The sequence below is a fragment of the Gracilinanus agilis genome, chromosome 5 (assembly GCF_016433145.1).
Source record: "Gracilinanus agilis isolate LMUSP501 chromosome 5, AgileGrace, whole genome shotgun sequence".
Lineage (NCBI taxonomy): Eukaryota > Metazoa > Chordata > Mammalia > Didelphimorphia > Didelphidae > Gracilinanus > Gracilinanus agilis.
The window spans coordinates 296,088,979-296,115,428 of NC_058134.1; the positions used below are offsets into that span (position 1 = coordinate 296,088,979).

Here is a 26,450-nt window from a genome sequence, read left to right on the forward strand (position 1 = left end):
ATGTCGGCGGAGGAGACGGTGCAGATCGTGCTGGAGGGCCGCTGTTACCCCGTGAGCAAGAAGAAGCTCCTCGAGCAGAGTGACTACTTTCGCGCCCTGTACCGCTCCGGCATGCGGGAGGCCGGACGCCCGGCCTCGGGGGGCCCCGAGGTGCAGCAGCTGCGGGGGCTCAGCGCCCCCGGCCTGCAGCTCGTGTTGGATTTCATCAACAGCGGAGGGGCTGGGTCCGGCTGGGTCCTGGGCCGGCCCGGAGAGGAGGAGGCCGACGAAGGCAGCCTGCTGGAGGAGCTGGTGGAAGCGGCCTCCTTCCTGCAGGTCACCCCTTTGCTGCAGCTGCTGCTCTCCCAGGTGCGGCTGGAGAACTGCCTGGAGCTGCACCGCCTGGCCCAGGTGTACGGGCTGCCGGACCTCCAGGGGGCCTGCCTGAGCTTCATGGCCGCCCACTACCACCAGGTGCTGCGCAGCCCCCAGTTCCCCCTGTTGGCCGCCCCTCCGCAGGCTCCGGGGGAGGCCAGCCTCCAGCAGAAGCTGAGGGAGGGCAGGATGAAGGGGAAGGCCGTCCTCCTGGCCCTGGGAGACTTCCTGGGTGGGCCCCTGGCCCCGCACCCACACCAGGGAGAGCCCAGGTCCATGCTTCGGTATGACGAGGCCGCCCAGCGCTGGCTGCCTCTGGCCAACCAGCTGCCCCCCGACCTGGTGAACGTGCGGGGCTATGGGTCTGCCATCCTGGACAACTACCTGTTCATAGTGGGAGGTTATAGGATCACGAGCCAGGAGATCTCTGCCGCCCACTGCTATAACCCTTGCAGAAATGAGTGGAGTCAGGTGGCCTCCATGAACCAGAAGAGGTAAGCACCGATGCACGCGTGCCCATCCTCCACTCGGGGCAGTGCCCAGAGTGGGGGGCCCGGAGAGGCGCCCCCTCCCCGCCCCCCCACCCCCCAGGACATGGCACCGACTCCTCAGGCCCAAGATGATCCCACCCAGGAGGCCTCAGAAAGGCCTTCTAGGGATGTCAGAAGGAGGGACTCATTTCATAAAAAAAGTTTAGTTTTTCCCTTTGGTTTAGGTTCTTAGAGCCACTGCAGCCACCCATCAGGGCCTGAACTTTCTGCCTTTCCCCTTCTGAGACCTCTAAAGGCCTGCAGTCAAAGCCTTCCTCCTTAGGCCTCTAGATCCCCATCCTGGCCAGGTAGCTGGAGAAAGCTTGGACCGGGCTGGAGGGAGAGCACCAGCCCCGCCCTCCAGGGGGTTCCCCCAATAGAGGGAGGTAGAACCCTTTAGGGCTCCCAAGACATGTTGGGACAAGGAGGAGGAGGGAGAGAAGGGAAGGTGGGGCCTCCTCCTCGTGGGGTCTTTGCAGGCTGGGACTCACCCACTGGTGAGTGGGCCTCGTCATCCTCCAGTGGGACGGAAGGGACTAAAGGAAAAGGAGCCCTTTTTACCGAGGATGGCCAGCTTGGGCCTGGAGAGGTTTACTGCCTTCCCCAAGTAAGTGGCCCAAGAGATTGAAGTCCAGGTCGTCTCACTCACTGCCACAGGCCACACTGTTGTTCTGTCCCCAAATTCCTCCTTGGAGTTTTCTCAACGAAGATACTACAGTGGTTTGTCACTTCCTTCTCCAGGCATTTTACTCCTAAGGAAACTGAGGCAGACAGGGTTAAGGGACTTGCCCAGGGTCACACAGGTAGGAAGTGTCAGAGGCTAGATTGGAACTGAGGAAGATGAGTCTTTTTGACATCTAGGCCTGTGCCACCAAACTGCTCCACATATACCTCGCTGCTTTCTAGGAAATACGTTGGGAATTTTATTACTGTTACCTATAAGTGAACTTAAAAAAATTAAGTTTATATGGATGGCTTTGGTTTTTTATATCATTATAGTTATCCCTAAGATTTCTCCTCAGAGAGCCACCCCTTAGGAAAAATAGTCATTTTTGAGAAAGAGAGAGAAGAGAGAATCAGAAAAACATCAGCAGAATGGATGAATAAATTGAAAAAGTCCCCAAACATGTGCGATGTGTAATACCTATGGACCCCCCCCCCCCCATCTCCATCAAGCGGCCTGTTGGGGATGGTTTCACATCTCATTGGAATCTTGCTTAGTGTTTATAATTTTGTTATATTCACATTGGCTTTGTGTGTATGTGTGTGTGTTTCTTTTCTTTTATATTGTAGTCATATATGTTGCTTTCTTGACTCTTCTTACTTGGCATTAGTTTTTGTATTTCTTAACATATTTCACTGTTTTCATCACATACATCATTTCTTAGAGCACAGTAATATTCCATTACATCCATGTACCACAGTTTATTTAGCCTTTCAGTAAACCCAGTAATGGAGTCTTTGGTTCATAGCATTTAGACATTTTAATCCTTTTATTTGCATTTTGCATTCTAAATGACTTTCCAAAATAAATGTACCATTTCATAGCTCCACTAACAATGCATTAGTTTGCCAATCATTCTGTGACTTTTTAACATGGACTATTGCCATTTACTTAAGATCTTTGCCAATTTGCTAAGTGTAAATTGAAACCTCATGGTTGTTTTGATTTGCCTTTCTCTTAATATTAATGATCTGGAGGATTCTTTCAAATAGTTGTGAATACTTCTCAATCAAAAAAAAGCCGCTTATTGCCTTTGACCATTTATCTATCCGGGAATGGCTGTTAGTCTCATATGTATTTATTAAATATCTTGGATACCAAAGCCTTAGAGGAGAAATTTTATACAAAGATTTTTTTTAATTTGACCTCTTCCTTTCTTATCCTAAGTACATTAATTTTGTTCATACAAAAGCTTTTCAGTTTCATATAATCAAGGTTTCTATTTTATCCTGTAATTGCTTCTGACTTAGTTGTGAGAAGTATATGTTCCCACTTCTCTTCTAATTTTTATGGTGTGATCTTTAATAATATTGCGTATTCACTCAGAATGTATTGTGGAATATGGTGTAAAAGTATTGGTCTCAGCCTAATTTTTGCCAGCTTGCTTTCCAGTTTTCTTAGTGATTTTTATCAAATGAGAATTTTTTCCTAGTTAATTTATGTTTTCCACTATATCAGACACTAGAGTTCTTTTGAGCTATTTCTCCATTTTTAAGCTAATACTAAATGATTTCCATGTGTATTATTTTATAATAATAGTTTGAGGTGGGAAAGTGCTTAACCTCCCCGTATCTCTACTTTTTTTCCCCCTTAATATTCTAGATCTTTTATTTTTTCAAATGAGTTTCATTATTTTATTAAGTTCTTTAAGATGTCCCTATGGTACTTGATTGGATAGCATTAAAGATATAGATGAACTGTGGTTGTTTTGTTATTTATGTGTTGACACAAGCTAGCCATGAGTACTGAATCTTCCTCCAGCTATTTAGATTGTTTTCTTTTGTACTTTATTTCTTTTTGAAAAATAACCCTTACTTTCTATCTCAGTAACAATTATAAGACAGAAGGACAAGGGTTAGGCAACTGGAGTTAGGTGATTTGCCCAGAGTTGCACGACTAGGACCTCTCTGAGACTAGATTTGAACCAAGGTCCTCCCAATTCCAGGCCTGGTGTGTCCTTTTTTTATTTAAGGAGAAGGTTATAATTGAATCTATATAAATCGTTTGTATACTTTGATAGATCAAATTCCCAGAGATTTTACTAATTTTTTAGTTCTTTAGAATGAAATTTCCCTGTATGTTATTGCTTCTGGTGCCTTGTTATCATATGGAAATGCTGTTAATTTTGGGGAGCTTATTCTGTATTCAGCTTTTATTTTGGCCGAAGTTATTGTCTCAATCAGTCTCTTTCTGGGTTCTCAAGGATTGCCCAAGTATACTGGCATATCAGCAGGTAAGGATAGTTTTGTCTATTTTTTGCTTTATTTTTATTTCTTTAATTTCTTTCTCTTATTGCTATTGCTAGCGTTTCCTGAACTTTAGCAAACAATAGTGGGGAGAATGGGTACCCTTACCTTACTCCCATATTTATTGGGAAAGGTTCTAGTGTATTCTCATTGTATATGATACTTTTGGTTTTACAAAGGTACTTTTTATGTTGTTAAAAAAATAATATTTATACCTATATTTTGTGGTTTTTTAAAAAACAGAAATCAGTATTGCACATTGTCTATGGCTGTTTTTGTATCTATTGAGATAATGATGTGGTTTGGGGTGTTTTGGTTTTTAATATGATTAATTATATTGATTGTATTCCTAATGTTGAATCCTCTTTGCTTCTCTGGTACAAATCCCATTTCATCCTAATGAATGATGTCCTACATGAATATCTATAGTTTGTTTAATGGGATTTTGAGTTAAAAAATTGAGTTAAATTTTGAGTCAATATTCATTAATAATACTGACCTATAGTTTTTCTTATATGTTTTATCTTTCCCTATTATTTTAATTTCCTACCCTTTTAAACCAAATTAGCTAAAGGCTTATCAGTTTTCATTAATGTTTTAAAAGAACCAGCTTTTAGTATTATTTATTATTTCTAAGTTTTAAAAAATAGTTTATTTCTTTTCTAATTTCAATACTTCCTCTTTTATGCTTATTTTAGGTTTGTTTCTCTGTTTGCTTTCTAATTTAAAGAAATGCATTGGGGACATAGCTAGGTGGCTCAGTAGATTGAGGTCTAGGCCTAGAGATGGGCGGCCCTAGGTTCAAATTTGACCTCAGACATTTCTCAGCTGTGTGACCTTGGGCAAGTCACTTAACTCCCATTGCTTAGCCCTTACTGCTCTTCTGCCTTGGAAGCAATATTGGAAACAAGTATTGATTCTAAGATGGAAGGTAAGGGTTTAAAAAAATAAAAAAGAAATGCATTAATTCAGTTCATTAATTACTTTTTCATAAATTTTGTTATGTTTGGTCTATTGCTTCATCATTATATTTTCTTTCACATAATGTTTAATTATTCCTATGATTTGTTCTTTGGTTTACTCATTATTAAGTCTCCTTTTGGGTCTGTGTGTTTTGTTTGTGATCCCTAAACCAATGACTATTTTTATTGGCTTATGGTCTGTAAAGGAAGCATTTACTGATTCTGCCTTTTCACATTCGTTTGCAACATCTCTATGGCCTAATATGTCAGATTTGGTGAAAGTTCCATATAGTCCTGAGAAATATTTATATTCTTTTGCAGTTCCATTTAGAATATGCCATAAGTCTTTTAGCTCTAGTTTTCTATCAATATATTTATTTTCATATTTTCCCTTTTGTTTATCTTTCTGTTAGGTTTCCAAAACTGAGAGAGGTATATTGAAGCCTCCCCTCACTATTGTTATTTGTTTTATGTCTTATTCATTTAATGTTTCCTTTATGACTTTTGTTGCTAAGATGTTTGCAGCATATATATTTATTTCTGATATTGGTTTGCTCTCTGTGGCTTTTTTTAGTGTAATGTTATTTCCTTGTTTATTCCTTGATATATTTTTGAATTTTTTTTGGCTTTGTCATATAGCATGAGCGCAACTTCTGCTTTTTTGGAATCATCTAATATTCCATACAGTTTTATTTGAGGATGTATTTATTTTAAAAAGTATTTTTTGTAAACAAATGATTATAGGGTTTAAAGATTTTTAATCCAATCTGTCACTTAAAAAAATGGATTATTGTATTCATTCACATTTAAAGTTATGAGAATTTAAATTTATATGTAAATATATATGTTATTATTTTAGATATGTTATACTTATTTATTTACTTTTATAAGTACATATTTATATTTGTCTATATTTATACATATATTGTAATATAATATCATTTATATTTATTCCTAATATTGGTTTTTCCAAGATGTTTTTTTCTCTCTTCCACTATAGAGTACTATGTCTTTTCAGTAACTTTAGCTTAATCTTTTTTAAGGTGGCTTTATTTTCACTAATACGGTTCATTATCTGCCCCACTCCCCACTCCCCTTCTCCTGGACTTTCATTTGTTTCCCTCTTCCCTTTGGAGTTTTGCGTTTTAGTTCCTTTTCCTTTCTTGCTATTACCTGGTTAATTCTTCCCTTCTTTTTCCCTTTTCAATCAGGTAGATACCTCTTTTTCTCTTCAACTTCAACTAGTCTTGTTCATTAGTTTAACATTTTTTTATGTGTGTGCCCCTTTCCAAAGAGGACTCTCACTCTCTATTTCCTATCTTCTGTCTACTCTATGCTTTCATTCTCAGGTTCATGCCCTGTGCATAATTATTTAGTCTCTGTATTTTCTACATTCCTCCTGTAACTAGAGTTTCTGAGATATCCAGTCTAGTCTTTCTTCTCTAGACAGTTGCTGCCCTTGCCTGATTTTTAGAGCTTGCCCCATAGGTTCCCCTTTTTCATTGTACCTCATTTTCAGACCCTTGCATATTCCTGCAGTGGACTGAGAGGACCCTAACTGCCTGATTATACTATCTACCATTATTGATATCTTCCTTTTGGTTACTTTCTTTCTCCATTTGCTTCCAAATAACACCCCCCACGCCAACAGCTCCATTCCATCCTATTCTCCCAGGTGCCATTACCCCCAGGAATCCCAGCTTCTTCCCCTCCTACCAAATCTAGACAGCGTTCATGAACTCCCTTAATCAAGAACATCTCTTTTTACCCATTGGAGCCTTCATCAATGGCGCCTCCTACCACCATTCCTTTTTACCTGCCCTCCCCTTTGGATTCTTCCCCTTTCTCCTTACCCATTCCCTTGAGTGCCCTTCTCTTCTTAAAAGACCCCAAGGATGCTCTTCCCTTTATTGCTATGTTCCAGGCACATCCTCCTCCCCGCTTTCCTGCACTCTTCCATTTCATAATATGGCCCCTTAAAAAGCAGTGATTCACCTGTAGGGAGGGCATCACTAGGTTCTGTCCCAATTGTCCCAGGCCTGCCTCTGTCATCTCCACCTGTCTTCTGCCTTCACCCATGTCTCCTTGGACGCATTTAGAAAGAAGTCTCTTACCAGTCTCTTTGCTCTCTCTTTCTGCGCCTGACTGCTGCATTAGTGTTCTTCTGTTGGCTTTATTTTCTATATTCCTCCTGTAGCCAGAGTTTCTGAGACATTTTGTCCAAGTGTTGGATCATTTCCCTTAGTCTTGTAGTATTTATTCATGGATCCCTGAACTCATTGAATAGATCTGGAGGCCATATTTTCTTCTGTAGTTAATGTTTTTCCCTTGAGAAGCAAATGTCTTCAGATCTGATTTTCTTTCTAAGAGATTTTCAAATGCTCATTTCAGGGTAGGCCTCCCCCCGGCTCCATTGCCCTTTAAAACACATTTGTTCCTTATTGCATTTTTTGTTAAGTGCACATTATTTGAATGTTCTTTCCTTTATATTTTGAAGGCCTTTATTCTGGTTGCTTACAGAACTTTGTTTCTGAATTGAATTGTTAAATTTAACCACTAGTGTGTCTTGGAGTTTTGCAGTCTTGGTTTTTTTCTGGAGTTGACAAATGATTCTTTGAATTGATAATTCATTTCCTGTGTTTAGAAGTTCTAGACAGTTGTCTTCTATTATTTCCTGCATTATAATGTTAAGGTTTTTGTCCTGCCATGTTCTTCTAGGAGAGTTATAATTCTTAGGTTGTGTCTACACAAACTCTCTTTGAGCTCAGTATGCTTTGCTTGCATAGTGAACATATTTTTTCCCCAATGTTATTATTTTTTGCCTCTCTTCCTTTTGTGATAGTCCTTTACTTCTGTATTTTCATTCCCAATCAATTGTTCTCCATTTTGTTTTTTTTGGGGGGGGGGGTAAACTTGCTAGCATAGATTCAAGTTTTAAAATTCTGCTAATTATTTTTACTGTTGAAGTTATAAATTCTCCTTCCTCTCTCTGTTCCTCCATCCCTCTTTCCCTCCCTCCCTCTCTCCCTCTCTCTCTCCCCTATTTCTCCCTCTCACCTTCTCTCTCTCCCCCCTCTCTCTTTCTCCCTCTCTCCTCTCTCCCTCTCTCTCCTTCTCTCTCTCCCTCTCCCCCCCTTCTCCTCTTCTCTCCCTCCTTCTGTCTTAGAATTGATATAGGTATGGGTTATAAGGCAGAAGAGTGGTAAGGGTTAGGCTGGTGTCACACAGCTAGGAAGTGTCTAAGGCCGGATTTGAACCCTGGTTCCCTATTCACTGAGCCATCCAACTGCTCCTCTCATTTTTTTTTTTAAACCACTGAGAAATATTGTGATGTGGTTTCTTTCAGGTTCTCCTCAAATTTCCCAGAGTCCTTTGTCTCTTCAAGAGTAGGATCTTTTTCCTTTGTTTTTTGGTATTTATTGATAGATTCCTGAACTCATTTAACAGATTTGGAGGCCATGTTTTCTTCTGTTGTTAATGTTTTTCCTTTTGACTGATCCACTTAAAAAAACCCCAATAAACCCTTACCTTCTGTCTTAGAAGTTCTATTAGTTCCAAAGCGGAAGAAGAGCCATAAGGGCTGGACAATGAGGGTTAAATGACTTGCCCAAGATCACCCAGCTATGGAAGTCTCTGAGGAACCCAGGACCTTTCATCTCCAGGCCTGGTGTTCCATCCCTGAGCCACCTCACTGACCCTATCCACTGATTTTTAAGGTCCTTGAGTTTTCTTCTTCCCAAGATCTTTAGTAATTTCATTCCCCCCCCCCACCCTTTGATTTTTCCCAGGGGCACATTTTCTGAGTCCTTTCCCAGCTCAGTGATTTTCCTGGGGGCTGAATCTTGAAGCATCTCAGCTTCCTCTGATGCTGGACAGTTCACCAGTCTAGGTTTCTGCCCAGGAAGAGGCAACAAAGTAGGAAAAATAGAAATAAGAGAGTGGAGTGAAGCGAAAGGCACATACAATTGATGAGCAGAAGAGAGGGCAGAAAAGGGCCTGCCTCAAAGGAGAGAATTCAGGCCATCAGAGTCGTTTGGCCGGTGGCACCCATCCTTGGTGACCCCTTCGTCCTTCCTGGAAGCCGGGGGTGTGAGTGTGGCAGGAGTCGGGGAGCCTTCTGCCCTCTCAGTGTCCTTGGGCAGGCCCCACTTGGAACAGGGTTTCTTTCTGTCAAACTACAAATTAGACCCTTTGAAGAGTTCTCTTTAAACTTACGTGCTAATACCTCAGTGGAAGCAATAAAAATGCATGAAATAGTCTCATGTTTTGAGTCTAGAGTTCTACTCCCAAACAAAGGTAATGGACTACAAAGGTATTTTCTTGATGATGAAGGTCTATATTGAGTAGAGCTTGGATCCTCGTTAACCAATAATTCAATAATTCAATAGGTCAATAACTCAAAGAAGCAAGAAATCACTTGGTGCTTTATCATTATCTTGGTGTGGAGGGTTAGCGAACTCGAGAGTGGCTGCTTTTCCCAGGTGTTGGACATGTTGCCGAAATCCTAGGAATCTTAGAGTGACCAGGTTGGTTGGGCCATAAAATAAAGTGACTTTCATCAACTCCTTTGCACCCTGGAAAAAAAGTTAGTAGGAAGCATACTTTTGCAGGCATGCTTGGCCAATTCCTTGATTTGTTTTGCTTGTACTTAATATGTCACGAGGAGGGAGGGCTTCCTGTCAGAGGGGGAAAGACAGCAGCTTATTGGGAAGTGACAGTGGAAAGAAAGAATATCCACCAAACAAAAATGTGTCACGTAACTAGCAATGAAGAAAGGTTTCTGGGCTACGGAAATTCACGTTCAAAATCGGGATTGTAAGTGTGGGGCTCCCTTGGAAAAGAATAAAAGAATTCTGTTCTAGCTGAAAGCTTCAGAGAATAGGGAGGCAGCGCAGCCTAGTGGCCTGAATGTGGATCCAAACTCAGAAAAGCAGAGACTTTTGTGTTTGCTTTGTGATCACCAAGCTTTCCTTCTTACTGCTTTAATTGGGAATAATAACCTTCGCAGCTGGTGTCATTTCCACACCACCACAGAATCTCAGAGCTGTACCTGTTCCTGGATCTGAAACCTCTCTGCAACGTCACCAGCCTTGACTTGAATCCGCCCATTGAGGGGGATCCTACTCTCTCCCAGGATAGAAAACTGTCCTAGGGACACTGAGGTGGCTCAGTGGATAGAGCACCAGGCTTAGAAATGGAAGACCTCAGACACTTTCTAGCTGTGTGATTCTGTGCAAGTCACTTAACCCCCAACTGCCCAGTTCTTACTACTCTTCTTTTTTCTTTTCTTTTCTTTTTTTAAACCCTTAACTTCTGTGTATTGGCTCCTTGGTGGAAGAGTGGTAAGGGTGGGCAATGAGGCTCAAACCCTAACCCTGACTCTCAATCCACTGAGCTACCCAGCTGCCCCCTACTTACTACTCTTTTGAAATTGGAATTCTTTGGAAATTGATATAGTATTTTGATTCCAAAGACAGAAGATAATGGCTTTAAAAAAAAAAAAGAAAACTTCTTGCTTAAAATACGCCTTTCTGCAACTTCCACTCATTGTCATGGTTGCAGTTCTTGGGGCCAAATCCTCATGCTGGCCCTTCAGATAATAGGAGACAGTTGTCCTGGGCCACTTAAATCCTCTCTGGGTTGAGCATCTCTAGTTATTTCAAATGATACTGGAAAAGCATGGTCACTATCCGCATTGTCCTGGTCATCTTCCGCTAATGAATATACAACTTTTTTTAAGATTAATTTTTTAAAATAAAAAGCGTTTATTTTCTTTCTTTCCTTCACTTCTTCTGACTGACAAAAACAAAACAAAGAAAACCAAAACCTTTTAAAAATAAATATTCATATTCAAGCAAACTAAATTAACTAAATTCCTACATTGGTTATTTCTAAAAACGTGCCTCATTTACCCCCTCCTTTCTCCGTCAGGAAAGGTGATCTTTTGTGTTCATCAGTTATGAATCAGGAAAACATACACACTGTTTTTTAATTCTTTATCCCTGGGGCTTTGACCTTGCTAGGCCATCACTATCATTATTATTGCCAAGAACATTTGACCTCAGACACTTTCTAGCTGTGTGATTCTGGGCAAGTCACTTAACCCCAGCTGCCCAGCTCTTACTGCTCTTCTGTTTTGGAAATGGATAGTATTTTGATTCTAAAGAGAAGATATTACACGGTTCTTCAGATATATTATGCTAAAAAATGAAAGCACGCACATATAATCCTTGCCTTATTGTCTAAGACCCCAGACCCCAAGGGACTGAGAATTCCTATTGCATCTCCAATTTTTCCCGTTATTCTGCACTGTAATGTTTTTGGTATTAGGGTCAGAGCTCAGTAAATAAATTTAGGCATACTCTTACTCTCCCCATTAGAGAATGACTGCCTAATTATACAGACTATTTTCATACGGTGAAGTTCATCTTAAATCAAATTTGACAACTTGAAAAAACATTTCATAAGAGGCCAAAGTGCATTTGAGCATTTTAGGGGCTAGGCAGAAAGATTGTTTACCTTTTGGCTGCCTTTTAGTTCGGCTTTGAAAATAACTACTTACCTGTTTGCCCAGGGCAAGTGATTCTGCTGGATGAGTAATAAAATGTCTGCTAATTTTATTTACTTTACTGCCAGTGTACCTTTGGGGAGCAGAGAGTAAAAACAAATTGTGGGCTGGTAAAGTCTTAAGCTTATTTACAAGACTGCCTTAATTCTTTCAGTTCACTATTTTTCATGGGCAAAAATGACATCATGATCAGGTTTTATGAATCACTGGTATTAGAAAAATATGACCAAAATGATGCCAAGGGACCCCCTACTAACTCAACCACCCAGGTGAAGTCTGATGACATGCAAAATTGTTCTTGGGGTCTAAAGTACAATATGCAGTTCCCAATTAAGGAAATGTTCTCACTGATTTCTAGGAAACTTAACCCTATTTACATTTCAACATTAACTGTCCCTAAGTCTACTTAATAATTTTCAACAGTGCCCTTTTACCCACATGCCTAGTTGAGAGCTAGTTCGGCTGCGTGTGTTTGTGTGTATATACACACACATCTATAAAAATGAATGTGTCTATATATTTATATGTCTATATATTTAAACTGGTCTGAATAAAGACAATGGTTTGAAGAGGAAAGAAATTTTTTCCCTTCTGACACATGCACTAGTGGGAATGGGGAGAACTTAGCTCAGTTAGTTCTAAAATGTTAATGAGAGTGTGCCTTCAGTGGAGCAGAAAGACTGCCAAATTTAGAGGCAGAAGACCAGGGTTCAGCTTCTGACTATTTCTTACCATGTATGTGACACTGGGAAAATCATTTAAATTCTTAGTATCATGTAGATGACAGGTAGGCATCAAGGTGGTGCCTTGATAGAGTGTGGGATTTAGCGTTAGGAAGATTGGAGGTCCAATATTGCCTCAGATACTTATTTGCTGTGCCACAATCCAGGGCAAATTACTTAACTTTGCCCCAATGTCCTCATCTGTAAAATAGGGATAATAATAGCATCTACTTTACAGATTTTTGCAAGGATCAAATGAGTTAACATGTGTAAAGCACTGTGTAAATATCTCTCAGTAGTTTCCTCTTCTCTTTTTCTTTCTTTCTTTTTGATTATACATATGTATGTTTGTATATAATTGCATATTATTATTTGTAAAATGTCAGAGAAAGAATAGATGTCCTCTAAGGTCACTTCCATCTCTAAATTTATGACATTATGGCCCCACAATTCTAGTACAGTGCTGAAGACATACAAATGTTCAATAAATTCTTGTTGAAATGATGTCTTCAAATGTTATCTTGTTCAATGTTTTCAGAACCATTACTTTGGAAATGTTCCTTTCCTGTAGAAATAGAGGACAGGAAAGGAGCATAAGAAAGCATCCAGTTCTCCTTTCTCTTTTGAGGTAGGATGATCCTCAATCCATGGCAAGAAAAATATCCTTTTCTTAAAATCCCAAGAGGAGATCGCAGATTTTTCTTAGCCAAACGTAGATGCCTGTGTATCATAGGTCTTTCATGTCTCTTTTCAGGTCCAGCTTCAAGCTTCTGGCTGTGAGTGGAAAACTGTATGCCATTGGTGGGCAGTCTGTTTCCAACGTGGAGTGTTACAATCCTGAGCAGGACTGGTGGAACTTTGTGGCCCCTTTACCCAACCCTCTGGCCGAATTCTCTGCCTGTGAGTGTAAGGGAAAAATTTATGTCATAGGAGGATACACCACCAGAGGTAAGTCAACTGAGCCAGGTGGTTTAAAATAAAAATCATGTGTAAGAAACTGCAGCTTAGAGAGGGACAAAGGATGCTAGCAAGAAGTGTCCGCATGTGCCCAAATGTTTGGGCCAGTCAGATACAAAGCAGAAAGAATTAATCAAAAAGTATCGATTACAGAGAGTCGGACTCATAAAATCTCTGAGTTTGAGACCCAACTCTATATTTCATCTTTTCCTTTCATCCTTCATCAGAAGACTAAATATATTTTGTATTTAAGTTCCCAAAAGTGGATGTCCCCCTGAGGCTCTGTCCTGTGCCCTCTTTTCTTCTTCTTCTCCCTCTAGGTGACTTCATATGTCTCCATGGGTTTAATAATCCCCTAATGCCCATGATTCCCTTTAAATCCTTCTCTAGTTTCCCTCCTTCTAGTGATTGATTGCTCATTGGACATTTTGAACTGGATGATCCATAGGCATTTCAAATTCACCATGTCCAAAACAAACATTATCTTTCTTCCAAATCTACCCTTCTTTAGAACTTCTTTCTCATTGCTTGGCATTGGAAGACAAAGCTCATTGAAAACGAACAAATGGACTGAAAGGGCATTCAGAATTCTGGACACAGAGGCGAGAGAACAGAACCCCTTCTTCAGTGTATAGAATAGGCGGAAGAGAAATGCCATCTTCGTGGCTTATCTTGGTGTTGGGTATGTGATGTGATGTGAGTGACTTGGTTAATTTGCAGTCTTCTTGGTGGGTCGTTAGCAAGTACTTATTGAGCCTTCTGTGTGTAGAATACGGTCTTATGTATTTATATTTCACTAAATAGGTGGGAGAAATTATGCTGCTTGCCTTAGGAAGTAAAATTTTTTGTGGGGGTGTTGTTTTTTTTTAAAGAGGAAAAAATATCTATTTTGTGAGTTTCTTTTCTGAGCTGGATTGCCATTTCTCGGTTATGGAGAAGTAATCCTCTGAAGTAAGATTCCTGGAAGAGCTTAAAATGGTTTAGTTGTGTGAATATGCAAATGTTTGTGTGTCTTGGGGAGGAGAGTGGGATGTGTATATGTGTATTTGTGTACTGCAGGGAGGTGGGTGTCAAAGGCAGTATATTAGCTGCAAAATTGTTTCCTCTCTAGTTTATCAACAGTGTGGTCCAGGTGTGTTGCATTAGAGGGAGTGTGTCTGCACTGTAGAGGAGAAAATTTCCAGTTTTCCCTTTATATTTAATTCTAAAAGATGATGCCCAGCACTCAGTCATTTTATTTTAATAGAGCTTTAGTTAGGGGTTAAAGTTGCCAGTAGTCATCTCTGTATTCTAAAAACAGTCCATAGCTCCCAAAGGGTTCCTGCAGATGTGTTTTCATGGGAAAGGGAATACTCAGAATCATGCATGTAAGTGAATTTCCAAGAATTCTAATTCCTTTCAAGCTGGGCACCAGCCGGCAGTGCATCATATGTGAATTGGAAGAATGCAAACATTGACACTTAATCTACATTTTCCTAAAGTGATGTCAAATAATCTTCTTTCCTTTGGCTCAATATGCCCATAAAAATATAAGATGGTAGGCTAGCACTAAAAGTAGGCAAATGATCCACTGAGAAATTTTCTTTTCTTTCTTTTTTTTTTTTTTCCACCACCCTGGCTGAGCAAATGTCCTTTAAATTTGACCTGGAAAACACTTGCTAGTGTGTTTCTAGCTTCACACTGCTCCTGCCAATGTACCTTTAGCTTCCCCTGGGCCACCCACTATGATTTTGGTTTTGGAAATTCCAAGCCAGAACACCCATTGTGGGCTGGTTTGGTACTGCGGATAAATATGTGGGGGTTTGAATACCAGTTTGCAAAGATGACAGAGTGGGGGGTATATTCTTATACTCCTTCAGAAATCCCTTTGTTTGGTTGTTCTTCCTAGCAGTTGCTGATAGTTATGTGCATTTAAACAAGAATTATCTTAATTCACTTAAGTCCTTCATACGAGATCAAAACTATTAGACTCTGGGAGTTTGGTTAATGACTGTCTGTCTTCTTAAGTTAAGATTTTTCAGCAAATAATCAATAAATAATCCAGTCTCTTTTACAATATGTGTTTAATTTTTTCAAAACATCTTTTTGGAGACTCCACATTTTGCCAGGTCAGATCTCTTTTTCAGACTAACATTAAGTTCTACAAGTGACATGCATGATGTTCCTTTGGGATCGTCCTTCTTCTGAGAAACAATTTTATTAATTAAGGAGACCTTTTGGGTACATTAACGTAATCTACTTAACATGAGCTCCCAGAGAGAGCTATTTTATACTGAATTTTAAAATTATATACTCAGAAGTAGGCAGGAAAGATAGCTATAGTTTAAAAAGCTGGATCCACTGGAAAGTTTCCACATTGAATTTTATCTAATTCCTGACATCATCGAAACACTTATTCAATGACTTGGTCTCTTTTTGTTTCTCTCTCTACCATTTTAGGATATACTTCCCTGGAGTCTGGAACTCAGAGAGTTCTAGAAGGATCTATCTATCTGTCTGTCTGTCTGTCTCTATCCCTCTATGTGTATATCCCTCTCTCTATGTATATACTATAATATGTATATACTATTTTCTAATAGTTGGAGGGATTACCATATCTCAGAAGTAAGCCCTAGTATAATTTCCACACACATTGTTACCCATTGAATCAACAAGCACATAGAAATGTGCTTATTTTAGGCAGCAGGAATACAAAAGAAAGAAACAGTTTCCACCTTCAAGAAGCTTACATTTGATCAGGATATAAATAACATACACAGATAAATGCATACAAAAATAAATCCAAATTCAAGCTAAGTTTTTTTTGGAGTGGGGAAGGCACTAGCTGCTCGGATAAGGGCATCTGTAAACACGCTTGATTCTGAGTATTGAAGGAAGCTAGTGATTCTGGGAGACGGAGACAAAGAGGGTATGCACCAGTGCTTTCCAGACAGGAGAGGTAGCCAGTGCAGAAGTACCGAGACAGAAGATGGAACGCTGTGCCAGTGAAGGCCAGTTTGGCCGCACCGTGGAATGCATGAAGGGGACTAATGTATAACAAGGCTGGAAAGGTTAAGCTAGAGCCAGGTAGTGAAGGGATTTTAATGCCCAAACAGAAGAATTTGTCTTTGTTCCATTTGGAATAGGGAGCCAGTGGCATTTATTGAGCAGGGGAATTGTAGTTGTCATAGAAGGCATGTGAATAGTGAGAAGACCCAAGAGATTTTGTGGAGGTGGAATGGACAAGACCAGGGAATTGATTGATTGTATGGGTCGAAAGAGAGGGAATCATTCTAGGAGTGTCCTGCCTGAGGTTATAAACTTTTGTGAACTTGAAGGAGAGCGATGCCCATGATCGAAATAGGGAAGGTCATCGGAGGAAATAGCACATAAAGAAAGGCTTCACGGTCCTTAGGAAGCACTGGCAAAGAAGTGCAAAAATTAGTATTACAACTAATTCCTTGGAGTCGGGAGGCCCTGGGTTCATATCTGACCTCAGATACTTCCTAGCTTGGGCAAGTCACTTAACCCTGATGGCCTAGCCCTTGCCATTCTTCTGTCTTAGAACTGAAACTAAGACAGGAGGTATGGGTTTAAAAAAAAAAAAAAACTCCTTTGATGTGCACCTGAGGTTTAAAAGTTGGCTTCTTTTTTCTTTTTCTTTTTTTATTTTCAAGTAATTAGTTCAAGTAAGCCTCCACTAAAGCCCTACTCTGATAACTCATCTTGGCATGGAAGTGTCCCTGGGTTCTTGGAAAGTGTGTCAGAAGGGTTCAAAGTCTGGTACGGCCCATCCTGCAGTTGTGGGTGCTAGGCTGGTAACAGGAACAGTAATCTTGGGGGAGAGGTTAGGGGAGGAAAGACTGGTTTTCCCAGGGCTCTTGGGCTCAGGGTCCTTGGCTGTTTACATTGGAATCTAAGAAGTAGTAGTCAAAGTGGTGGTGTCGTGCCCCCAACTTTAGATGAACCCCTAAACTCTATCCTCGACTCTCTTCTTTTTCTCTCCCTGGGTGAATTCATCTGCTCCCATGGGTTTAATTTTTAAAATTTATTTAATTTAATTAATTTTAATTAAATTTAATTAATTTTAATTAATTTAAGCAAAGTACTCTTAGAATCTCTCCTGAGCTGTAGAGCACTGTGCAAAGGCTGGATGGTGAGAGAGGCGAGAAGGGATTGGACCCTTCCTTAAAGTGGTAGTTCTGGGAGAAACTCACCAATGGGAGAATTGAGTGCTTTGAGCCTTGCTTTATTGTTTGTACCCCCGGTGCTTCAGAGGGCAAGTGCTTATTAATACAAGCTTTTCATTCATTCATAATATGGATGATGGCTGGCCAAAGGAGACTGAGGAGTCTTCAGACAGTGTCAGAAAAATATAGAGAGGAAAAAGTCTCCAGAAAAGGGAGGTCCACATTGCAGAGAGATCAAGAAGACATAAGTATTGGGAAAAGGGTATATTGGGCTTGGTATAAAGAACTATTTACATTAATTGAGATCAGAAGTCCATGGGTTCAGAAGTAAATAAGAGGGGGCAGCTAAGTGGCTTAGTGGATAGAGAGCAAGGTCTGGTGATGGAGGTCCAGGGTTCAAAACTGGCCTCAGACACATCCTAGCTGTGGGATGAGAAGAGAAATGGACGTCAGTTGGTAAATGGAGATCTCACCTCCATTTACATCCTTTTTTTGGGGGAGAATAATAAATCTTTAAACTTATCCAGTGTCTTCGTAAGTACTTGTGATTTCTTTGTCATCATATAAATCTTAACATCCATCTCTTGTGAGATAGGCAATGGTTATGGGATGTATCCAAAGTTTTACAATCAGTTTTGTGAAAATCATCTTCTGATTTCTCATCAAGTGCTCTTCCTCTGTCTAAATCACTGAAAGCTGTGCTTCGCATGCTGTCCCCATCACGGGAGACTGACTCTCTTAGAAGAATAACTCTAGGCAGTCTAAGCTTGCCTTAAGTGAGAAGTCTTCTGATCCAAAGAGACTTAAATGAAAAGAATATAATAGCTATTTTCAAGTGATTGAAGGGGTATTTGTAGAAGAGGGGTTAGATTTTTTTCCCCCCTGCTTGGTCTAGAGGTAGAATTGTAGAGAGCAGATTTATATTTAGTTTAAAAAATATTTCCTAACAATTTTGTGGTTATTGTTCAGTGCTTCCAGCCCTTTAGAGCTCAGAGAGTTGTTTTTATCTCTGTGTCCAGCAGGAAGGAAAGAGTCCATTTCTCCTCTGAGCCCTTTTGTGTTTGCCTCTAATCACTTGGCAGCCAACCAAAAAACCTTTTCTTCACCATTGTTGTAAGAGGACACAAACAAGTCACAGAATACCCATTGTGCTTTGAATTGGAGAGCTTGGACCTTCCATTCCAAGTTGTTTCACATTTCCAGAACTAGATGTGTGTGCTCCTAGGAATTAGCTCGGATGTCCAGACTTCTCCCCTCTTCCCCTTACAGCCATCCATCCATAAGATATATTCCCCAGTTTATGAAATGATCAAATATTACAAACAGGCAGTTTTCAAAAGAAGTGCAGGCTGTTAAGTAATTGAAAGCCTTCTTCAAATCACTGAAAACAAGAAGAAGGTGAGAAATGCGGTTCAGTCCTTCTCAGCAACTAGTCTTTGAGATTGCCTAGAGTGTTGAGAAGTTAAGAGATTTGCCCAGGGTCAAACAGCCAGTGTGTGTCAGAGGCAGAACTGGAATCCAGGTCATCTATCATTTTGCTATACTTCCTCTAAGTTATAAAACAAATGCAAATTAAAATAGCTGAGGTTTTATCTAATGTCTATTAAACGAGCAAAGATGAGAATAGCAAATATTGGAGGGCCTGTGGCAGGACAGATAAACTAATTAGTTGTTGATAGAGTTGTGAATTGGTTCAGCTGTTTTGGAAAACAATTTGGAGCAATGCCCAAAGAACCCCTAAATTGTATGTGCCCTTTAGCCTAGTGATACAGCTGCCCAGTACACAAGGAACTCAAAGATTGAGGGAAAGAACACATGTACAAACATTTTTTGTGGTAGCAAAGAACTGGAAATAAAGTGGGTGCCCATAATTTGGGGAATGACTGAATAAATTTGGTATGTGAATTTAATGGAATATTAAGAGAATGTTAAGAAATGATGACTGTAGAGGCAGGGCCAAGATGGCAGATTAGGGGCAGCCCTCCAAACAACTTTAAAATAGTACCCTAGATAAAATTTTGGAATGGCAGAGGCAACAAAAAGTCAGAGTGAGACATTTTTCCAGCCTAAAAAACTTAAAGAGATGGCAGGAGAAGTCTCTGATACTGGAGTAGAGGCCTGTCTGGAACCCACACACAACCATTGTGAAGAATAATTTGGAGGTATGCTCAGAGGATTACAATATCCTTTGAACTCACATCCCAAAGAGATCAAAGAAGGAAAAGGACCTATATAGTTAAAAATATTAATAGCTCTTTTTGTGGTGGCAAAGAATTGGAAATTGAGGATTGGAATTGGCTGAACAAATTGTGGCATATGATTGTGAAGGATGCTGTTTATTGTACTATAAGAAATGACAGTGTGGAAGATGTCAGAAAACTGTGATAAGACTTATATGAACTGATGCAAAGTGAAGTGAGAAGAACCAGGATATCTTTTTGCCCGTTAACAGCATTATTGTAATGATGATCAACTTTGACTACTCTAAGCAATACAATGATCCAAGGCAATTCCAAGAGACTCAAGATGAAAAAAATACTATCTACTTCTAGGGAGAGAACTAATAAACTCTGAATTGCAAATTGAAGTATAATTTTTTGTCTTTATTTTTCTTGATATTTTGGGGGAAATATGGCTAATATGGAAATGTGTTCTGTGTGATTTCCCATTCATAGGTATCATGCCTTTTTAGTAGGTTGGAAGGGAAAAAGGGAGAGAATTTGGAATTCTGTGAAGATTAAAATTAATATATAAGAACTATTATAACACCAGAGTTGCCAAAATGTGGGTTTCAAATTAATATCCAATAACTATTATATTTTATAAATGTTATTAATAATAACTAAGGTAAAAAAAGCTAAATAAAAAGGTGATAACCCAGCCTGGTCCTGAGAGAAGATGGCGAGAGGGAAGAGTTACAGAGCTTATAAACAATTATGTGAAGATGCAAATGTGGACAAAGGGAAAAGTATTCTGGGTAATACAGAAAGGAGTTTCGGGTAATGTAGTTTCAGGGGTTCAACATATTTCTAACTATACAGGGAGAGAATTTGGAATTCAAATTTTAAAAATAAAAGAGAATTTAAAAAGATAATAAAACTTAAAAACTTAAAATATAAATTATGAATTTGATTAAGAGCCATCCAGGAAAACATGAACTCATGCAGAATGCAGTAAGTGGAATCAAGGGAACCATTAGAAGAGGGCCACAATAATATAGATAGTATCTTTGAAGGACTTCAGAACTCTGAACCTCATAGTGATCAGTCATGATTTCACATGACCAGAAATGCAGGATGAGACATCCAGTTCATATTCCCAATGCACTGATATCTTTTCCTTGACTTGACTTATTCGAGACAAAGAAGGGTTCCTATGGGGATTGATGAAAAGAGTATCAAGAAAAAAGAAAAAAAGTACCTAGAAAAAAACTCAAAAATTCAGAAAGGAACACAAACGCCAATTTTGTTACTAGTTTAATGGTTTAAAAAAACAATGCAATAATAGTACGTAACAAATTCAAAAAGTTTCAAGTAAAACCCTCTTTTTACATATAAAATATTGAAATGCTTATGCTGATCATGTTCATAATGAAAAGAAAAAAATAGAATTCTTGGTCTCATTTCTTCTGGGCATTGCAGTTCTCAACTATCTAGGGATATGGCTATTCCTTTCTGAAAATCAGATCTTTCAGAGAAACACAGTCATTCCAATTCCAAATTGCTTATTTAAACTTATTTTCATTGAGAGGCAGAGGCAGGCTTATACTCTCTCGCAAATACAGAGAGCAAAGTGGCTGGAATTAGTGCAGTTATACTCCAGCTCTCCATGGAGGCCCCAGAAATCAATGCCATTGTCTTCAGGGTGCTTCCCTTCTGCCCCCCAACTCTGCTCCCCTAACTAGCCCTTTAGTACTGGGCATTAGTGATGCTCTGGATGGATGCTCTTCCCAGACCAGTGGCTCTTCTAGGTGGAGTAATTGACAAAGCTCCATGATTGAGGGGATTTGGGGTACCTGTATTCTATGCTAAGCAGCCAAATTTGAATTTAGCTACTTCAAACCTTGGAAAAAAAAGAAAAATTGCTCTTGGAGATTTTTGAGCAGCACAAAGGAGTAGCTTTACAGTAATGGGCCCAGAGGGTTTGTTCCTGGCACTTGTTTGTGCTTTATAGAAATGGCAATAACTTTATGGAATTATTTTTATATTCAGCCACTTTACTGAATTGAATTTCTTCCTGATTGCTAACATTTTCAAAATATGTAAGTATATCATATAAGAATAATCTTACGCAGTGCTTATGCCTTTAATATTTTTCTCCATATGTTCAATACTAATGGTGAGTAGACAGCCTTACTTTACTGCTGTTTATACTAGTAAAACATTTAATGTTTCTGCATCACAAATAATGCTAGTTCTTGGTATTATATGTGTGCTTTTGATCATTATTACAGAAGGTTCCTTATATGTTTATGCTTTGGGGGGGCTTTTAAGCTAAATATTATATTGTGTTAAAGGTCTTTCCTGGATCTATTAAAATAATCATGGTTTTTGTTATTTTTATAGATTATATGATGAATTATGATTGCTAATTAATGTTGAACCACTTGTAAATCCATCTGTTTCAGAGTTTGTGCCCTGGGTAGTTCATAAATAGCTTGCTTTATTTCCTTTTCTAAGTTTGAGTTAAGATTTATATTTCTTGTTTTGTTACTTTGAGTATTCAACACATAATAATTTCCTTTGAATTTTGAGTTTTGTTGGCATATAATTGTATATAATGCTTTCTGATGATTTTCTTTATTGTTTCTTTGTTCTGAATTCACATTTTTATTTATTTTTTTAAATTTGGTTTTCCTTTTTCTTAATCATAAGTTTAATTGGTTAGATCTGGTCTTTCCTTGTCAAGTTTTTCTAGTTCTCTGATTTTCAAAATTCCTTTCTTTGTGATTACTTTAGGGTTGCTAATTTATTTATTTTTGGTCTTTAAAACTATATGCTAGGGGGCAGCTGAGTGGCTCAGTGGATTGAGAACCAGGCCTAGTGATGGGAGGTCCTAGGTTCAAATCTTGGCCGCTGACACTTACTGGCTGTGTGACCCTGGGCAAGTCACTTGATCCCCATTGCCTAGCCCTTACCACTCTTCTGCCTTGGAACCAATACACAGTATTGATTCTAAGATGGAAGGTAAGGGTTTTTAAAAAACAAATGAACAAAAAACTATATGCAGGGAGTAACTAGGTGACTCAGTGGATTGAGGGCCAGGCTTAGAGATGGGAAGTTCTGGGTTCAAATCTGCACTCAGATACTTCCTAGCTGTGTGTCCATGGGCAAGTTACTTGACCCTAATTGCCTACCCCTTATCACTCTTCTGCTTTTGAACAAGTGCACAGTATTGATTTTAAGATGAAAGGTAAGGCTTTTTAAAAAAATGTATGTTGAGTTAATTGATGCTTTCTTTTATTGGTAAATAAGTTTTCAGAGAAACAAGGTTTCTTCTGAACACTGCTGTAGCTATGAACCATAAATTTCAGTGTGCTGTCTCATAGTTTAAGTTATCTCTAATATAATATCATTCCTTGTTACCTATTCATAATTCAGGATGTCTTTATTTAGTCTCCAAGTTCATCTTTTGTTCATCTTTCCTTTTTATTTTTCTTTTTATTGTCTCTAAAAACATTTTATTTATGCCTTTTTTTTTTACATTTGCTAATGATTCCTTTTTGCTCTATCTTGTGGTCAGGTTTTGTAAAGGTACTATGGGTTTCTGAGTAATATATGTATTTTGAAAAATGTTTCTATTCATTAATCACCATAAATCAGTCAAATCTAATTTTACCATTATATTCTACTCTATAAATTTCTTTATCTTATAGATTTGTCTAGTTCTGAGAAATAGAGTTTCTTTTACTTTTAAAACTTATGATCCATTGGGGAGACTGGTCTCCCAAAGGATCACAGGGGGGAAAATGAATAAATACTCCTGATATTTTAAATTAAAGAATTTAATAATAACAAAAAAAATGAAAGGGAAAGGGATTTCTTCAGCCAAGTGAGCAGAGCACAGAGCCAGAGACCCACACCTGCCACACTTTAACCAAAGCAAAGCCCCAAAAGAGGCCCACAGGGTGGGTCTCAGCCAAATTTATTTCCCAAGCCCCTGTACATCAAATGAGGATGTACTTAAAAGGATGCTGGGAATGCAGCTCAGGTGTGGCAAATTTTCCACCTGCACAAACTGGAGGTATATTTAGACTCAATAAACTTACCTATAATTACTTTAAGTGGGGAAATGGGGATATGTCGTGGGTGGTGAGCCATACCTATAGTGTTTACAATGTTGCTCATTTTTTAAATTTTAGACAGGAATATGAACATTTTGCAGTACTGTCCCACCTCTGACGCCTGGACTATTTTTGAAGTCTGCGAGGTCCACATTCGCAAACAACAGATGCTGTCCGTGGAGGAGACCATCTACTTGGTGGGAGGTTGTCTCCATGAATTTGGACCCAACAAAAGGACCAACCCAAGCGAGGACCTGCTAACCGTGCAGTCTTATAATACCATTACCCGGGAATGGCTCTATCTCAAGGAGAACACGTCCAAATCAGGTCTTAACTTGACTTGCACACTTCATAACGATGGAATCTATATTATGAGCAGAGACATTACTCTCTCCACTAGCCTGGAACACAGGGTTTTTCTCAAGTATAATATCTTTTCAGAGAGTTGGGAGCCATTTAGACGTTTTCCGGCCTTTGGACAGAACTTACTGATTTGTTCTCTGTATCTGCCAAGTGAAACAGAAATATAACTGCATTTAATTTAGGATATTGAAAGAGCCCAATTAGACAGAAGAAGTAAAGTCCCATTATAAGAATGATTGGCATTGGCCCAGTTTGCCAATATGTTAGGCCACGTATTTAGCCTTTATAAATAACCTTACTACTCGCTCAAATTTATTTCACTATTTCAAAAGATTTGTGACTTTCATGATACTGGTACTCTCTCAACCCATACCAATAATCCACACCTTAGTAAATAAGTTTTTCATGAGTTGCTGTGGCCAAAAAAATTTGATCAGCAGCCCCTAAAAAGTTTAAGTGGCAAAATATGAGTCACTCTGAACTGAACTGGAGTATTGGGCTGCTACCTTCCTGGTACTCCACGCTGTGGGACCATCCTGGAGATTCCAAAGTGAGTTGGAGATGCCTTGGGCTCCCTTCAACATTTTTTAAGCGCTTACTGTGTGTTAGGCACTGTGCTGGTCTCTGGGAATCTAATACAAAAGATGTAACAATGCCCTCATGGCACGGTGAGCTTCTTGGGGAAAGGAACTTTCTTTGTTATCCATATCAGTGCCTGGCACAAAGTAAGTGCTTAACTTGATTAACTGAGGGGGAAATAAAAAAGATTCCAGGAGTTCTCCTGTCTAGAATTTCATTCTAGGTCTTTTATTTGTTAATAAATGACATCAATCCCTTTTATGAAGGGATAGGAAGAAGAAGGAAAGACAGTGGGGACAGTACAAGAGTATGAACATAAGCATGAGGGAAGAAAGTGTCCAAGCCTGTACAATAGTTTTTTCCCCTAGAAAAGGGTTACCCAGAATTATAAGGGGCCCCTGGGTGGGGGGGGGACGCCAATATCTCCATCTGCCACAATTAGGTGCCAAGAGCTTTAGATTCAGACTTTGTTAAAGGATGCTTTAGGGGCATCATTCTTCCTGGTCAATAATAGTTTTTGCTGGTCTACCAGTGCCAAGTTTACAAACCAGAGAAGATCACTGTTAAAAGATGAGAAGTTCAGAGGTTAGCTGAAAGGCAGAACAATTAATTCAGATCATTAAATCTGCGCCTTATTGGGTTTTGCTTTTTGGTAATGGGAAGGGGGCATGTTTTAGTTTTCAAACAGTGAAAGGAATAGTAAGACCTTAGTTGTGAGGATCAGGAAAAGAAAGAGCACTTTTCACATATTTATATATGAAGACATTAATTATATTGACCTAATACATATCCTTTGTGGGGGCATTGCCATGCTTGTGTCCAGAGTCTTTCCTGAAGGATGGGACCCACCAGACTTTGAATCCTTCTGACATAGCTTCCAAGAACCCAGGGACACTTCCATGCCAAGATGAGTTATCAGAGTAGGGCTTTAGTGGAGGCTTACTTGAACTAATTACTTGAAAATGAAAAAGAAAAAGAAAAAAAAAGAGGCCAACGTTTTAAACCTCAGGCGCACATTTCCTGAAAGTATTTTTTATCCAAACATGACACCTGTCATCCAATATATTTTAAGGAATGGGACTAACCAACAATGACTAGCTGCATGTTTTTTGCTTGATTAAGGACCAAAGTCAATAAATAATACAAATGACATGATATTTAGATTCTTCTTAAGGCATCTAAAATATTACTAGTATCTATGAATAATAATTTTTTGACATTTTAAATATTTAAATAATTTAATTCAATAGGAAATTATTGCCTCCTTTGTACCTGGGAACTTTGCTAAGTGCTAGGAATACAAACACTTAAGAGAAATAGTCCCAGTTTTCAAGCAGCTTTAAATGAAAAATGTATTTGTAGTCCCTCAAACATTAAGTCCACCTAAAAGCTTGCCTTTAAAATTCTTGGCTCTATTCTTTGGGTTGTTTTTCCCTTCCTTCCTTCCTTCCTTCCTTCCTTCCTTCCTTCCTTCCTTCCTTCCTTCCTTCCTTCCTTCCTTCCTTCCTTCCTTCCTTCCTTCCTTCCTTTCTTTCTAAAATGATGTAAATTTTGGTTTAATTCACATAGCAAAACCCTGTCTGTCAGAGAAACTGTATCATAAGGTGATTTTTATTATAAAATAAAAATGGATTTATTAAAGAAGGGTTTGTGTGTTTGAACTTTGCCCTTAAACTTAACATGAGAAGTGGGTAAAAAAATCCTCCAAATAGAAAAAAAACTTGCCTTGAAATCTTATCATTTTACTTAGTGTATTTGATGTGGTTTTTATTTTAAAGTTAAAAAAAAAACCCTGATGTGTAATTCAGGCAGCTTGATGATTTGACCTTTTCCTTCTTAATTGATTCTTTATTCTTGTTGGCTAAAGTGAGGACAGCTGCAAAACACATGTGCTATTGAAAAGTAGAAAGGAAACTGTTGCATAAAAATAATAGTCTCTAATGGAGTTTTCAGTAATAGGAAAGGTGCTAAATTCTTTCCTTGGTTATCTCAG

At 39.0% G+C, this 26,450-nt stretch overlaps 1 protein-coding gene across 1 annotated transcript; it reads left to right on the top strand.

Moving 5' to 3' along the window:
* KLHL42 (kelch like family member 42) lies at positions 1 to 25,596 on the top strand. The gene is made up of 3 exons (XM_044679909.1): positions 1 to 848; positions 12,861 to 13,054; positions 23,594 to 25,596. The coding sequence occupies exons 1-3, from the start codon at positions 1 to 3 to the stop codon at positions 24,043 to 24,045; spliced, it is 1,494 nt and encodes a 497-aa protein (XP_044535844.1). The 3' UTR covers positions 24,046 to 25,596.
* The last annotated feature ends 854 nt before the right edge of the window (positions 25,597 to 26,450 follow it).